This window comes from Emydura macquarii, unplaced genomic scaffold (genome assembly GCF_026122565.2).
Source record: "Emydura macquarii macquarii isolate MOO-44397 ecotype Brisbane River unplaced genomic scaffold, CSIRO-AGI_Emac_v2 contig_1043, whole genome shotgun sequence".
NCBI lineage: Eukaryota > Metazoa > Chordata > Testudines > Chelidae > Emydura > Emydura macquarii.
In genome coordinates this window covers 12,460,608-12,475,756 of record NW_027131180.1, presented here as the reverse complement: position 1 = coordinate 12,475,756, position 15,149 = coordinate 12,460,608, and the positions used below count along the sequence as shown (strand labels likewise).

At 43.2% G+C, this 15,149-nt stretch overlaps 1 protein-coding gene across 1 annotated transcript in view; it reads right to left on the bottom strand.

Moving 5' to 3' along the window:
- The window catches only part of USP9X (ubiquitin specific peptidase 9 X-linked), a 255,793-nt gene that overhangs the window by 192,097 nt on the left and 48,547 nt on the right, over positions 1-15,149 (bottom strand). The window contains exons 3-5 of the mRNA XM_067545137.1: positions 11,476-11,621; positions 11,096-11,175; positions 346-458 (exon numbers count right to left, since the gene is read on the bottom strand). Of these exons, the coding sequence (XP_067401238.1) occupies positions 346-458; positions 11,096-11,175; positions 11,476-11,621 (339 nt within the window). The remainder of the gene's footprint in view (positions 1-345; positions 459-11,095; positions 11,176-11,475; positions 11,622-15,149) is intronic.

Here is a 15,149-nt window from a genome sequence, read left to right as displayed (position 1 = left end):
CGTCACGGATGGTAAGAAGGAACTGATGAGGCGGAGGGTCAACAGGGCCCTATATAAAGCGCCATGGAGGTACAACTCCTGGGGGCACCAGAGCCAACCCTATGAGTACTACTAGGGGAAAAACCTTCCAGCAAACTGTGAACAGGGTGTGCACACACCTACTTGGAATTGACATGAGCAAGCACTAAAAGACTACATTTATTTTCTGTAAGTCATGGAAGTTTGGAGAACTGGCAGAAGGAAGATGATTTTCAAAAACTGTACGTCGCTCCAAATAAGCTGACTGCCTCTGCAGCTCTATCAGTTTAAAATTATTTGCTTTTCATAAATACAATTCAAACTTACATGAATCTCAAACTTCCAGCCGCTCACCGCCTCATCTGTAAGGATTTTTGTGAAAGATATTGTTAGCCCATCTCGAAAAAATCGCTGACATGCTTCACTTTTAACATCAAGGCCTGTTTAAAAGAGAAAAGGTCAATCAGTTTTTAATATATTCCACTTTATTGGTTGTCTAAAATGCTCACCTAACATTAAAAATAGTCATATTTTGGACTTACACAATATCTTTCACATACAAGGATTTCAAAGGGTTTTACAAAAAATGAAGACTTAAAATACTGAGTAGGGTAGCTATTATCAAGCTCCTTTTATAGATGGGTAAAGAAGCGCACACACATACACTGAATATATTTGCAGAAAATGAATTCAAACATTCATTCAGGGAAGTCAATGGCCTCTGTTATAGTCAGACTAGAACAGTGGTTCTTAAACCATGGGGTGGGCCTCCCAAGGGAGGCGTGAGCTGTGTGCTTACAAAAAAAAAAAAAAAAAAGCTTTGGCTGGCAGCCCCAAAGCCCAGAAAGGCCATGCACACTGGGAGGCGGGGATAGAGGGCTCTCCTTCCCTCTCTCATCCCCATCACTCACCCGGAGGTGGTGGGGTTCTGGCTGTCAGCTCAAGGGTGGCAGCAGCAGCGCAGAAGGGTAGCAATGGGATGCTAAGTCTGCTGTGAAAAGTGCTATTGACGAATATCACTTTTCACATTGCCATTCTTACTTCTGTGCTGCTGCTGGCACAGCGCTACCTTCAGACTGGGGTGGGGCTTAAAGACGGGGGGGCAATCAAATAAGTTTGAGAACCACTGGACTAGATGATCACAATATTCCCTTCTGCTCTAATCGATAAATCTATGAAAAGAGGGGTTACGCAAACATAAAACTATTACATTAATAGCTGAGAGATTGTATTCTGCATTGTTATTATTCAGGACACATTTCATTTTCAGTCGTGGAATCACATTCCTTATACAATATGATGTGCCCAGCCTCAGAAAACACTGACCAACCAACTATTGGCAATTTAGGACCTACAGAAAATAAATAATTCCTGTTCTAGTCAGTCTAAATAAATAATGGTCAAGACATGTGGTTTCAAAAGAGCAACAGAGATGATACAAGTTTGGGAACAGGAATTCCCCTCTCACCCCCAGTCCAACAGCAATTCAAAGAGCCACCCCGAGAGAGAGAAAATGTTTACTAACCTTTCTGTAACAGTTGTTCTTTGAGATGTGTTGCTCATATCCATTCCAATTAGGTGTGCACGGGCCGCAAGAACAGCCACCAGAAGGTTTTCCCCCAGTGGTATCCATAGGGTCAGCTCTGGAGCCCCCTGGAGTCGCACCTTCATGGCGCCCTATATAGGGCCCTGCTGACCCACCGCCCCTTCAGTTCCTTCTTGCCGGAGTACTCTGACAGAGGGGTAGGTGGGCGAGTTTGGAATGGATATGAGCAACACATCTTGAAGAACAACAGTTAAAGAAAGGTTAGTAACCGCTTTTTCTTCTTCAAGTGCTTGCTCATGTCAATTCCAATTAAGTGACTCCCAAGCATCTTCCTTGGAAGAGGGATGGGAGCTCCCCAAAATACTGACTGCAACACTGCTCTACCTACTGCTGCATCATCTCTACCTTGCAATGTGATGGTGTAGTGACTGCAAAGGTGTGTGAGGATGACCATGTCACTGCCCTACAGATGTTCTGTATGGGGACTTGAACTAAGAATGCTGCTGAGGACATCTATGCCCTCATGGAGTGAGCCATGATTGCAGGGGCTGGCACCTTCACCAGATCATAACAGGTCTTTAATCAGGACGTTATCCAGGAAGAGATTCTCTGCAAAGAGACTGGGAGGACTTCATTCTATCTACTATAGCCACAAATAGCTGAGATGGCCTCCTAAAAGGCTTGGTTCTTTCGATATAAGGAGGGCTCTGGCCTTCAACATCCAGCGAGTGAAGCATCCTCTCTCTCTTATTAGCATGCAGTTTGGGATAGCACATGGGAAGAAAGATGTCCTAGTTCGCATGAAACTGCGATACTACCTTCGGAAGGAAGGCCGGATGCAGTAGAAATCAGACCTTATCCCTGAAAAAGGCCATGTGAGAGCCTTAAGTTCAGACACTCTCCTAGCTGAGGTAATCGCCACCAGAAAGGCTACTTTTCAAGACCAGTATAGCAGGAAACACATAGCCAGTGGCTCAAAGAGCGGCTTAATTAATGCTGATAAGACCAGGTTCAGATCCCATTGGGGAAGTGGTTGATACATCTGAAGAAACTCTCCCCGCAATCCCTTGATAAACCGTGTTACTGTGTGGTTTACAAAAACCAATCTGCCCGTTATTCATGGATGAAAGCCTGAAATTGCCACCAGATGTATTTTCATTTATGATAGCACAAGGCCTTGATGCTTAAGATGTAACAGGTAGTCTAAAATGAGAGGGATAGAGGATGCTTCTGGTGAGGAGCCACTCCTGTATGGACCAGATTAAGAACCTCTTCCATTTCGCCAAGTAGGTAAGATCTAGTGGATGGTTTCTGACTACCCAAAATGATCTGCCTGACCAGCTCCGAACATTCTTTCTCCTGGGGATTCAGCCATGGATCTTCCAAGCCGTGAGGTGAAGCAACTGCAGGTTCAGATGGCGGAGGCAGCTGTGATCCTGCGTGACCAGATCTGGCAACAACGGGAGAGTGAGAGGGGCTTCCACTGAAAGCTCATGGAGCATGGTATACCACTGTTGTCGTGGCCATGCCAGTGTTATTAAGACTATCGAGGACCTGTCTTTCCTGACCTTCAGGAGGACCTTGTGTATCGGTAGGAATGAAGGGAATGCGTAGAACAGGTGACCTGTCCACTGGATGAGAAAAGCATCCACGATTTACCATGGGCTGGAATAAGCAGAATCATGCGCATTTCCTGTTGGATTGTGCTGCGAATAAGTCCATGTGGGGAATTCCCCACTTCTGGAAGATGTCTTCCGCTATGTCTGTCCAGTGGGACCACTTGCGGACCAATATCTATCTGCTGAGGTAGTCCGCCAACACGTTCTGTGCGCCTGGTAGATTAGTAGCCTCTGTGTGTATTGCGTAGGCTATACAAAAATTCCAAAGGTTGAGGGCTTACTGGCACAGGAGAGAGAAGCAAGCTCCACCCTATTTGTTTATATAAAACATCACTGTTGTGTTGTCTGTTCTTGCTTACAAACATTTGCCCTCTAGCTGGAGTCTCAAGGCCTGATAGGCCAGTCACACTGTTCTCAGCTCTTTCATTGATATGCGTGGAGAGATCTTCCTGAGACCAAAGCCCTTGAGTGCTGAATTGACCCAGATGAGCTCCCCATCCCGTATTTGAAGCGTCGGTCACTAGTGTCAGAGTGGGAGAGGGTGGAGTGAATGGGACACCTGCACAGGCTAGCTGTGGGTCTAGCCACCAGTGCAGCATCTCTAGCATATTAAAAGTACCTTGTAGATACAATCTTTGGATGGACTGTATACTGAGGCCAGCCAAGCCTGTAGAGTCCTGAGATGCAGTCTGGCATGTTGCACTATGTATGTGCATGCCACTAAGTGGCCCAACAGCATCAGGAACTTTCTGGTTGAAGTCAAAGGGTGCTGCTTCCAATCTCCTACGATGGAGCCGATGGCCCGAAACCTGGCTTGCAGGTAGGTCCTGGCTTGCGTGGAGTCTATGACTGCTCTATCCTCTGAGTAGGAGTCAGGACAGACTTCTGTTTGTTGATCAGAAGGCCTAATCTGTTGAATGTCCATCTTAAGAAGTCTATGTTCGCTTCTACCTGCTGTCTGGAGCTGCCCTTGACTAGCCAGTTGTCCAAGTAAACCTGCACTCCCAGCTTCCTGAAAAACACGGCCACTACTGTCATACACTTCGTGAACACTTGTTGAAGTTTCTTAAATCTAGGATGGGTCGGAGATCACCCTTGGTTTTTGGGATCAGGAAGCATTGGGAGTAGAATCCCTTTCCCCTTAGCTCCCAAAGCACCTCTTCCATTGCTCCTGCTCATAGGAGCTCCTGCACTTCTTGGATCAGACGTTGCTCATGAAAGGGTCCCTCAACTCTCTGTCCCTCTTCAGGGAGTTGAACTGGGATGGAGTATCCCAGTTCTACCATGCATAATACCCATCTGTCTGCTGTGATCCGGGCCCACCGTATGTGAGAAGTGGGATAGGCGGTTTGAAAATGGGAGGATCCAGGTTCTGGCTTGGTGCATCGTCCCCGAACACCCCATCAAAAGTTACGCTTGGAGCTCAGGAGTTGCTTTGATTGGCCCACTCTGTGTCCAGACTGATTCTGGGGCTGTCTCGCCTGTAATTTCTGCCCTTCTGCGACTGAAGCCTTGCCTCTGCTGTGGCTGATAGAACCAGGGCATCTGTTGGGATTTAAAAGGTCTCCGTTGAGACGCAGGAGTATGTAGATTTACTGACTTGTGGGTAGCCCTTGAGTCTTTAAGACTATATAATTTAGAGTCTTTATTTGGAAAACAAGACTGCCCCTCAAACGGCAGGTCTTGAATCATCTGTTGCACCTCATGGGGGAGAGCCTAGTCCTGCACCACGAACTGAGTCTCATTGTCACCCCCGATGTCATAGATCGGGCTGTGGCGTCCGCCGCATCTAGGGCCCCTTGTAAGGATGCCTGGGCTGTGGCCTTGGTCTCCTCCACCAGGGTGGTAAACTTTTTTTTTTTGGAGGCGGAGGGATGGAATCTGAAAACTTTAGCATAGAACCTCAGGTGTTAAAAGAGTATCTGCTGATGGTTTGACACGCAGAGCTGGAGGCCGCTGGTGGAGTACACTTTTCTGACAAATAACTATCTTTTTTGCCTCCTGGGCTTTAGGTGGAGGCCCTTAACTCCCCTCTCTCTCCCTTTCATTTGCCACCACTATCACGAAGGACCCTGGAGGGGGTGAGTGTACAGATATTCATAGTTCTTAGTGGGGACAAATATTTGCATTCCACCCTCTTCCCAGTTGGGGAAACTGAAGTGGACATCTACCACAATGACTGTGTGTTCTGCTGGATCATTTTAATCAGGCATAGGGCTACCCTGGCTAGACCCGCTGGAGCAAGTATGTGCGTCATTGGATCTGCCCCCCCTTCAGAGACCACCTCAACCTGGAGTCTCAGGTTTTGAGCAACTCTGCGAAGGAGATCCTGGTGGGCCCTTGTGTCTTCTACTGCTGATGCTGGTGCAGAGCCAGCGACCGCCTCATCTGGTGAGGATGACAACGACTCTCACCGGGATGGTCTCTTGTCCCTCCGCACCCAGGGGGTCTCTTGGCACGAGTTGCTCCAGTTCGGTGCCTTGGTCCACGGTGCTGATCTCAGTACCAGGCTCAGTACCATATTCAGTGCCAAGAGCAGTGTCGACATCATAGTCGGTGCCTATGTCAGACCATACAACTGTCTCCGACCGATGATGGTGCTTGCTTCCTGAGGTCACCGAGAAGGATTGCTCCAATTGAGGGCCCTGGGCTTGATGGAAGGCCCACAGGGTCCAGAACAGCCAGAACAGCCACTGAGGTGGCTACGGCCTGGAGAAGGGGTGGATGATCTCCTGGCTCATGTATCTTCCCTTTCCCAGTGCCTGCTCCTCTCAGATGTAAAAGACACAGCGTCTGAGACTGACTGCTCACTCCTGGGAGACCAGGGTGGCAGGGTGCCTCTCGGCGTCGGGTGCCTTGGCGATGGCTGTCAGGATATCATTGCGGGCTTCCTTCTGGAAAGTACCATGTACCTCGGTACCAGAGCCTCTGCCTCAGATGCCCTCTCATGGGTCTGCTGAGGCAATGTTGAGATTTCTATAAGCTCCCTACCCACCTCATACGTCTCCGGGGTAGAAAGGAGTTGGAGTTCCTCCTTGAATTCCCTGGCAGGGGAGCTCATTGATACCCGACTCGAAGCACCCCGACAGAGGCCGGAGCCAATGGCGCAGCCACCTGAGTGGCCCAACAAGAGTCGCCCTCCAGTAGTGCTCTTATGCCCTAATGACTTGGACAAAGGTGAGCAAACCCTGTCCACCTTCTTCTGTTTCCTTCTCGGTACAGGGGACTGCGAGCAATGCTGTAATCTTGATGCGTCACCTGGTGCCGGGGATTCCTTACAGCACCGAGGGTCTCTTGGGGGAGAATCTTGCCTCACTACCAATTCCTATATGGAGGACAGTGCACTCCATACCAATGACGATGCATGTGGCGCCAGCTCTGATTGGCTTGGAGATGGTTGTAGAGATATCTCCATGAGTAGAAACTTCAGGCGTTGACTCTTATCCTTTTGTGTCTGGGGATGAAAGTCTCTGCAGATCTTGCAGCGGTCCCTTCGGTGGGGTCCCCCAAGGCACTTGAGACATGAGGAGTGTGGGTCACTCTTGGGCATGGGCTTCTTGCAAGCCCCACAAAGTTTGAATCCAGGGGACTGAGGCATACCCTGGCCCCTAGGAAGGGAGGAAGGGAAGAGTTCCTTAAGGGGATCTACCTTACTCTAACTATACTTAACAGCTACTTAACTCTATTTTAACTACTTACAGAACAAAGGTTGGACAACCACTAGGAAGACACTTGCAAAGCAAGACGCCACATATTCCAGCTGACCATCACAGGTGGTAAGAAGGAACTGAAGGGGCGGAGGGTTGGCAGGGCCCCATGAAGGCACAACTCCAGGGGGGTCCAGAGCCAACCCTACAGATACTACTGGGGAAAAGCCTTCCGGCAACTGTGCGTGCACCTAATTGGAATGGACACGAGCAAATACTCGAAAAACTCATAATACAGGGAGCTGAAAGCAACTCCTATATTTGGGCTGCCTAATTCTTTCCGTTAGAAGAGATTCTTGGATTTTTGTGACTTTTTGTGACAAACTCCATTGCAACAGGCATTTGATATTCGGCAGAAATAAAGGGTCGAGTAGCACATTCTTAAAACTTCACAGTTCCTTTCCAAATGCTTACAGCACTCAGGAAAATTTTAGCAGTATGACAATAACTGAACATAAATATTTTAAAGTTCCAGAGGGGTAGCCGTGTTAGTCTGTATACAGCAAAAACAACGAAAGTCCTGTAGCACTTTAAAGACTAACAAATTTAGTTTCTGCAGGCATAAGCTTTCGTGGGCTGTGCCTGCAGAAACTAAATTTGTTACTCTTTAAAGTGCTACAGGACTTTTTTTTTTTTTTTTTTCCAATTTATTTTAAAGAATCACATACCACAAAATCATGAGCTGCAGCAGCACACACCATAATGGGAACACCTGGCAGCTGTCAGTCCAGCTGTGGCAGGGGTTTTGTGGGGGAAGGAGAGCCCAAGAGCCAGGTATAATTTTTAACACAGGGCTCCTTTTTTGTTGTTGTAATATAAGCTATACAGCTCAATTATTAAATTTATTTTTTGGACTAGCTGACAATTTTAAAAAATGCTGTCCCTGATTTTAGTTATTTTATAATTATTTAATAGTGAGTTGATAGGTGCCATTCTTTCAACAGGTAAACTTCTCCAATCTCAGAAAAACCTCAACCACCGAGTGGCTCTTTAAACTAAGAATATACTGTCTGCCTGAAGACTAGTTTTCTCCAAGATTAAAAATAAGTCAATACCATCAGACTGCAAGAACCAGAAAGTATTTAAATGGTCCAATCATCCTCCTCCCCCAATGTTGCTCTTTCCCCCAAAATCAGCAAGAGATTATAAATACCAATACCACCACCTCACTCTTATATAGCCCTTGTCATCAGTAGATCTCAAAGCCATTTTATAGACAAGGACACAGAGAGGTGAAGTGACTGGCCCATCATCGCACAACAGGCCAGTGGCAGAGTCGGAAATAGAACTCAGGTCTCAAATCCAGTCCAGTGCTCTATCCACTAGGCCCACTGTTTCTCAAAAAATGTGAAACAACCAACAAAAATAGTTTTGTTGTGTACTACCGAAACAGCTTTTGGTATCCCAGCTCTAAAGTTCTGGTGAACCACAGATCTCAATGCAAAATTATGTGGATGCCAATATTAGGACCACAAGTTATCTTTTAATTTCAAACCCTTCTTCCAGTCCTCATCCTCGCTGTATCCACTCCACCAGATCCTACTTGGATTTAAAGAATAAGTCCATATGTGGGTGAGTAAGGTACTCATATCATCTAATTGGAGAGGACATATTTCCAGCAGATTAATGGAAAGGTTACATAATAGTAATCATTCTTGAAGTATTCTGCCTCTGCACTTCCACACTTATGAAGTGGAGAGACACCCCCATCAAGTTCACAACCACCTAACAAAACATTGCCCTACTTCAGAACAGGTAAGCTCCCTGCCCATAAATCAGACTGCTCCACTTTATAAAAGGGACAAAAAGCTCCAGGCATCCTCCAGAACTTCAGTGAGTGGGGAAAGAAAATAGGAAGTGTGCACATACAACTTAACAAGTTTCTGATAATTCTCAAAGGAGAAAAAAGGTTGTCTGCACATATCTCCACTTATGGGAAAAAACAGTTACTAACCTTTTGTAAATATTGTTCTTCGAGATGTGTTGCTTGTGTCCATTCCCGGGGGAAGGGGGTGATGCCAATAAGTGGGTTCCTAACTATTCTAACTTACACTAATCTAAACTCTAACACTTTCAACTATTTACAAATAGAAATTAGATGTCCACTAGGGAAGCACTGGTAGATGCAAGAGAGATGCAAGTGTTCCAGCAACCGTCATAGGTGATAAGAAGGAACTGAAGAGGAGGGGAGGGGGGAGAGGGTGGTGTCAGCAGTGCCCTATATACGGTGACGTAAGGGCGCTACTCGAGGGGGCACCAGAGCTGACAGATACCACTAAGGGAAAAACCTTCCGACAATGGTGCACGCGGCGCACACACACCTACTTAGAATCGACATGAGCAAGCACTTGAAGAAGAAAGTAACTTGCAGCATAAACACCATGAAGTGGAATGACCAGTAGTAATTAACAGCAACTGTAGAAACGTATGCCTAAAATGGATATTAGACTTAGATACTAAATTCAGCAAATAGTGATGCATAAAACATATGAATGGAGCTCCAAATTGTAGCCTTGCAGATCTCCATCAGAAGGGTGGGGAGATGTGTGAAACAGTTCTCAAAACTGAATGTCAAATTTTTTGCCTTGTGGTGTTGGGTGGTGTGTGGGTGTTATCAGCAGAGCAGCTGAAGAAGCTTTCTGTCTACAGTTGTTTATTTACTACATTAATGATGGTGTGTTTTTTTTAAAAGGCAGACAGAGCTGCTGCCAGCACCCAAAAATCTCCTCAAACAAGAACTCAGAGGATTTCTTCCTGCCACAGTGCTGCAACAGACCCAGAGACAGAGAGAGTTGCATCTTTAAATTTTTTTTGAAGATAGCATTTGTTTTGTCATTGAACAAATGTGACCTCTTGAAAGACCTTCTATGCTCACCTGAAGATTTCAGCCATGTACATCCATGTCTACTGAAAGTCAATGGCAACAGAAGTCCCAGAGAACAGATCAACAACAGAATTAAGTGTGCGTGTCACATCCTACCTTTGCTCTACACTGCAATAAAAAAAACCCACTGCACAGCCACAGCTGGGCCTGAGTCTGCTGATCTGGGCTCATGCTTCAGGTTTATAAAACTGCAGTGCAGATATTTGGATTCAGGCTGGAACCCAGGTTCTGAGACCCAGCGAGTGGGGAGTGCCACAGAGCCTTGGTTTTTGCCTGAACACATACACTGCAATTTTTTGCCCTACAGGCCAAGCCCGAAACACCTGACCCAGGTTCAGACTCAATGCCACGGGATTTTTATTGCAGTGTAGATATATCCTAGATATTTGGCCAAATACTAATGTTTCCTCCAGCAGGTGTTGCAAAACAGATGACAAATGCTCATACAAAATAATTCTTGTAGGCCAGAATTGCCTGCTGACAACCACTTTTACTCCTCGGCAATTCTAGGAGTAAACATTTATCAACATAGTCAGTTCCTCCTAGTCCAAATATCCAAGGGTAGCAAACAGGCCATTTTATATTCAATAAAAAATTATTTAAAACAATACTATTCTTCCTCTAAGGTACCTTAATTCACCAACTCCTTTCTCTGTGACTTTACAAATTTCTCATCTACATGGTCTGAAAAGATTACTTGAGGGGCTGGGAGACTACTAGACTATCTTTCCAGAAGCATGTAAGAGACATGTGTCAATCTGACCTAACACAATGTGTTGAACACAGAGAACACAACCTTGAGGAGGGGAATGGTCCTAGTCCCAAATAAGTTAGACAAGACAAACTGTCATCTAACTATATCATTCTAGCTGTTTTGGGTCACGCGTGTTTCTAATTGTTCCAAATCTATTTTCTAATATTCTCCAAAGTGTCCAAATGCAGATATTGAAGAAATATTTTTATCAAGGTATTTGTAAAAATATTCTGAGAAAAAACACATTAAACCTCAAAGTATGTCAGGAAAACAGATGTGATCAAGTCTGATATGCAAGTAAAAATACAAAAAAACAAGCGAGAAAGGATCAACAAGACTTCTTTTATAGCTGTGGGCTCAGTGTTCCCTACGGCTTGTGTCAAGGCATAAAACTCCTATCTATGCTGTTTTGAAAAGATCTATACAGCTTTTCATTCTAGTCCAAGATTTGGGAACCTTGGATCCCAATTTATTAAAGAAATAAAGGTCCTCTTTGTCCCTTCTGGAACTTTAAGGAGTAAGATTTACACATTCCTTTAGTAAACATTCATTGTATTTTCAACTTACCTTTTTTACTAAGATCAATAGCAGCTTCTAGAAGAACTTCTAACTCCCCTTTCGGCAACACAGGAACAACCCATCGAGGTCTGAATTTTTAAAAAAAGTACTGCATTTTAATTAGGTTTCTGAAAAGAAATTAAAACATATCTTCTCCTTCATTATGCCCTTAGCTTGGGATAAAAGTGTAAAATCTATTTTAACCCACTAAAGAGGACTCAACTTTAGAAAAGACACACCAATCCCCTTCTCTCTTCTTATTTTCCCCTTCTCCCCAAATATGAAATCTAATACACAAACAAAGACAGACCCAGAAACTTAGATTGGAATACTAAGAGATTTTACCTATAACCCACATGATTAGGAAGAGTGCACTAATCTTAAAGTACCTGTTGATCATGTCATCCAACTTTGCCAGGTCTGTGTGTGGAAATGCAGGCTCCTCATCTTCAAGTTGGGGTGGGGCATCCCCTTGACCTTGCTCATCAGGAGGGGTAGCTGGGGAATTCTCATTGGAAGAATCAGGTGAGGAAGTCTGAATTAAAAACATGTCAAATATTTAAATTAAATATCATATGCACAATATTTATCCTATTTCTCAGACACAGTAGTAGACGTACATCATTTACGCTTGGCTTCCTTTTTCCCCTTTAAATTTCATTTGAATTTTGAAGGCAAACAGAGAGTCAAGGAAGTGTAAAAAAATCTTTTAAAAAATAATCATGAAATATGAACATTATTTAAAGATTTTAGAATTTCTTAACTAAAGTTAGTTATTAGTCCCATTAAAATTTTTTTTTTTTTTACACTATTCAAGTAGTCTAAAAACTAATTTCCTAGAAGATGGAAAAAACTGTCATTTGTAACAAAGTTGGTTCATGGTTTAGTTCTCAGTGGACCAACTTTCTATTTCTCATTGAAAAGGTCAAAATGAGGGCTCTGGGAATTGCGTGTGTGAAAGAGTGGCTTAATGAAAGGGAGGGGTGCTCTTTGTGCAGGTAGGAGGGCTTCAAAGGACGCATGGAAAGAGTGGAAGTGGTTTGTTTGGAATGCTGGAAGTGTAAGGAGATCAAGTGTCCCATTTCAAGACGGATGATATTATTGGGAGTGAGGAGCATGCATGTTAAGTCTGAAGTGTAGGGAACAGCCAGCAGGAGCAGTGCAAACTGTAAAGCTAAGAGGCAATAAATCACCTCATGTATTTATGACAAAAGAAGGCAACCGCCAATGCACACAAAACCTGTTTGTATTACAAACTGATCGTCCAATATAAATCTGCCCCTAGTTTATCCTGTGGTGCCTTTCTCAAGAGTTCCCTCACTTCTCCTATATTTATCAAGTGTAATAATTGAAAACAATGCATATTCTGAAGATTCAGCTGTACAAGTCTTGCTTGATAGATTCCACAGGCTGTCACCAGTCAGGAGCTTGTCTGAAGGAGAATGTTGACTTGGTGCCTGAAAGCTAGACTGTATTGAACCCAGCCAAAATTGCTGGCTCGTACTGAAACAAAATAGAATCAGTGATAGTTGGCAAGCATTCCCACTATGAATTTTATGCCCTGATTGTGTTCTCCTGGTTCGATAGATCACAGCCAGTTGATAAAATGAATTAGACACGTAGTGCAGAGGTCTTCCTCTGATCACGAAGAATAATGAACTAAAGATTTATATTTATAACACCTCTTTGGTGTTGGTTACACCCCTGCTCTCTCTGATGGGAGTCCGGTAACTGCCACCCATGCGTTTGTTTTCTTTTAACTGGATTACTGTTATTCCATCTTCCACAGTTTGCCAGCTCCAGGCAACAATTTCTTTACTAGCCCAAAATGCAGCAACAAATTTACTTGCTGAAGTGAGCACATATGAACTTAACACTCCCATCCTTCCTTCTTGCAGCATTTGCCCTAAGGCAATGATAAATTACAAAAAACACTAATTTTAATCATGATTTAAATCTACTTCAATCTTGTTTTTACACCTGTACTTTAGTTATACTCCTAAAAAGAGATTAATTCTCATTGGTTGGTACAACCATTTAGACATGTTGATTTGCAACTAAAAAAACCTTTACACTAAATTTGGTACTTATTTTTGCTAATCAGGAAGACATACTATATTGTGTGTGTGTGTCTGTCTGTCTATGTGTGTGTCCATGTAAATAAATAAAATAAATAAATAAAAGTAATTATATAGCTCAATATTTATTCATATTCTTAATTTTTATATTAGTATGTTCGAAAAGAATGAGGGATGCATTTCATAGTTACTAGATAAGTTTTACCCCATATTCATCATGTTAAGATGCATTTGGATGGAAATTGGTATTCAATCAAAAACACATTCAAACAGCATTTTAAAATTTTATTTGCTAACTAAAACTACCTTAAATGAATACTAAGAAAACATCAAAATACGTTTTCTATTTAAAACTGATTTATTAAATAAAAATATTAATTGTAGTTAGTGAGTTGATAGACTTCATCACCATTTAAAGACCACTGAAAATCTGTCCCTGTCCTTCAAAGTTTTAGAAGTAGAGGTCATCCTCTCCCATCTGTTTTTTATTCATAGACTGAAAGAGGAAAACAAGTTTCTGTTCTTTCGACTTCAAATGAACTAATCCAAATGAAGAAAATATTCTCTCTGCACCTGCTAGCTAAACTGAAACCAAAAGTAATGCAGGCAAAAGCTTTTCTGAACAACAGAAACAAAATACTTACATCTGGAAAAAAAGATACCAGCATTCATTGAACTGTAAAGACTGAAAAAAATGTACTTAAAGCAGCACATAACATGCTAACATTTAAAAAGCTTGAGTTGACTTCAAAAGTTTAGATGTTTTCCCCCAAAATCTTATATATAATTTAAAAAGTAGCACCTTTTAATTTATTAAAACTGGCGAGTGCTCATTGATACAGCACTGTTTTCATTTAAATTATTTTAATACATTATAGTAAGTTTAGGACTTCAGTTTGTCAATTTCAAATTTAATTTTACACAGGTTTATTTTGTAACAGAAAAAATGTATTTATTTAAATAAAATCCAGTGTAAATTAACTTTTTTTTTTTTTTTAAACCAAATTTTTCTTCACCCTGCTTTACCAACACAAAGCATTATAATAGATGAGAAACCAGGCTTTGGTTGATATCCTTCCCAAGGGCTGTATTCCTCCTCAGACTACTTCTTGGTGCTCTCACTTGCACTTTTAATTAAATGTCTAAATATGGATTGATGGGCCTAATTTCAGGCATAAACGTTTTAACAACTGTTAAAATATACTCAGAATTTTTTACACTCCATTGCAGTTTTACTTTAACTTGGGGTTTCCTAACCCTTGCGCAATTACAATTTCAACTTTAATACAGCATGAATGTAGTTTCATATAGTCTTTTCTTAGATCAGAGTTTAGTTTTCAGATAATGCCAATTAAGTGATTTTAAAACTCGTTCGAACAAAAAATACAGTAAAGTATTAATTACTTTAAATTTTAACCAGACAGAGTCCTTTATTTAAAATGTTTGTGTTCTTCTAGTGCTCATAAGCCTCCATCAGAATCAGGGTCCTATTGCACTTAACACACTATATACAAATGAGACAGTTACTGCTTCAAAGAGCTTTCAATCTAAAGCAGGGGTGGGGAACCTCCGGCCCGGCCTGCGAAAGAATTTGATCCAGCCCGCGGGCGGGCGGGAAGTGCGCGCCGCCGAAACCCTGCCGCCGTCTGCCCATTTTCGGCGGCGGGTGGAGTCCGGAGGCGGTTACTGCCCCACGGAACCCTGCGGACACTGCAAAACCGCGCCGCCGAAAAGGCGGAAACGGCGGCAGCATTTCGGCGGCGGGCACCACCCCACACGTAACTGTGCCGCCGCCGAATCCCCGCCCGCTGCCATGGCCACCATCAGACCCTTGGCAACAAAAAGGTTCACCATCAGGCCCTTGGCAACAAAAAGGTTCCCCACCCCTGATCTAAAGAAAGGACAATCTAGCAGAAAGTGCTGAAAAACAAGGTTACTTACCAGTAACTGATGTTCTTTGAGATGTGTTGTTCATGTCCATTCCA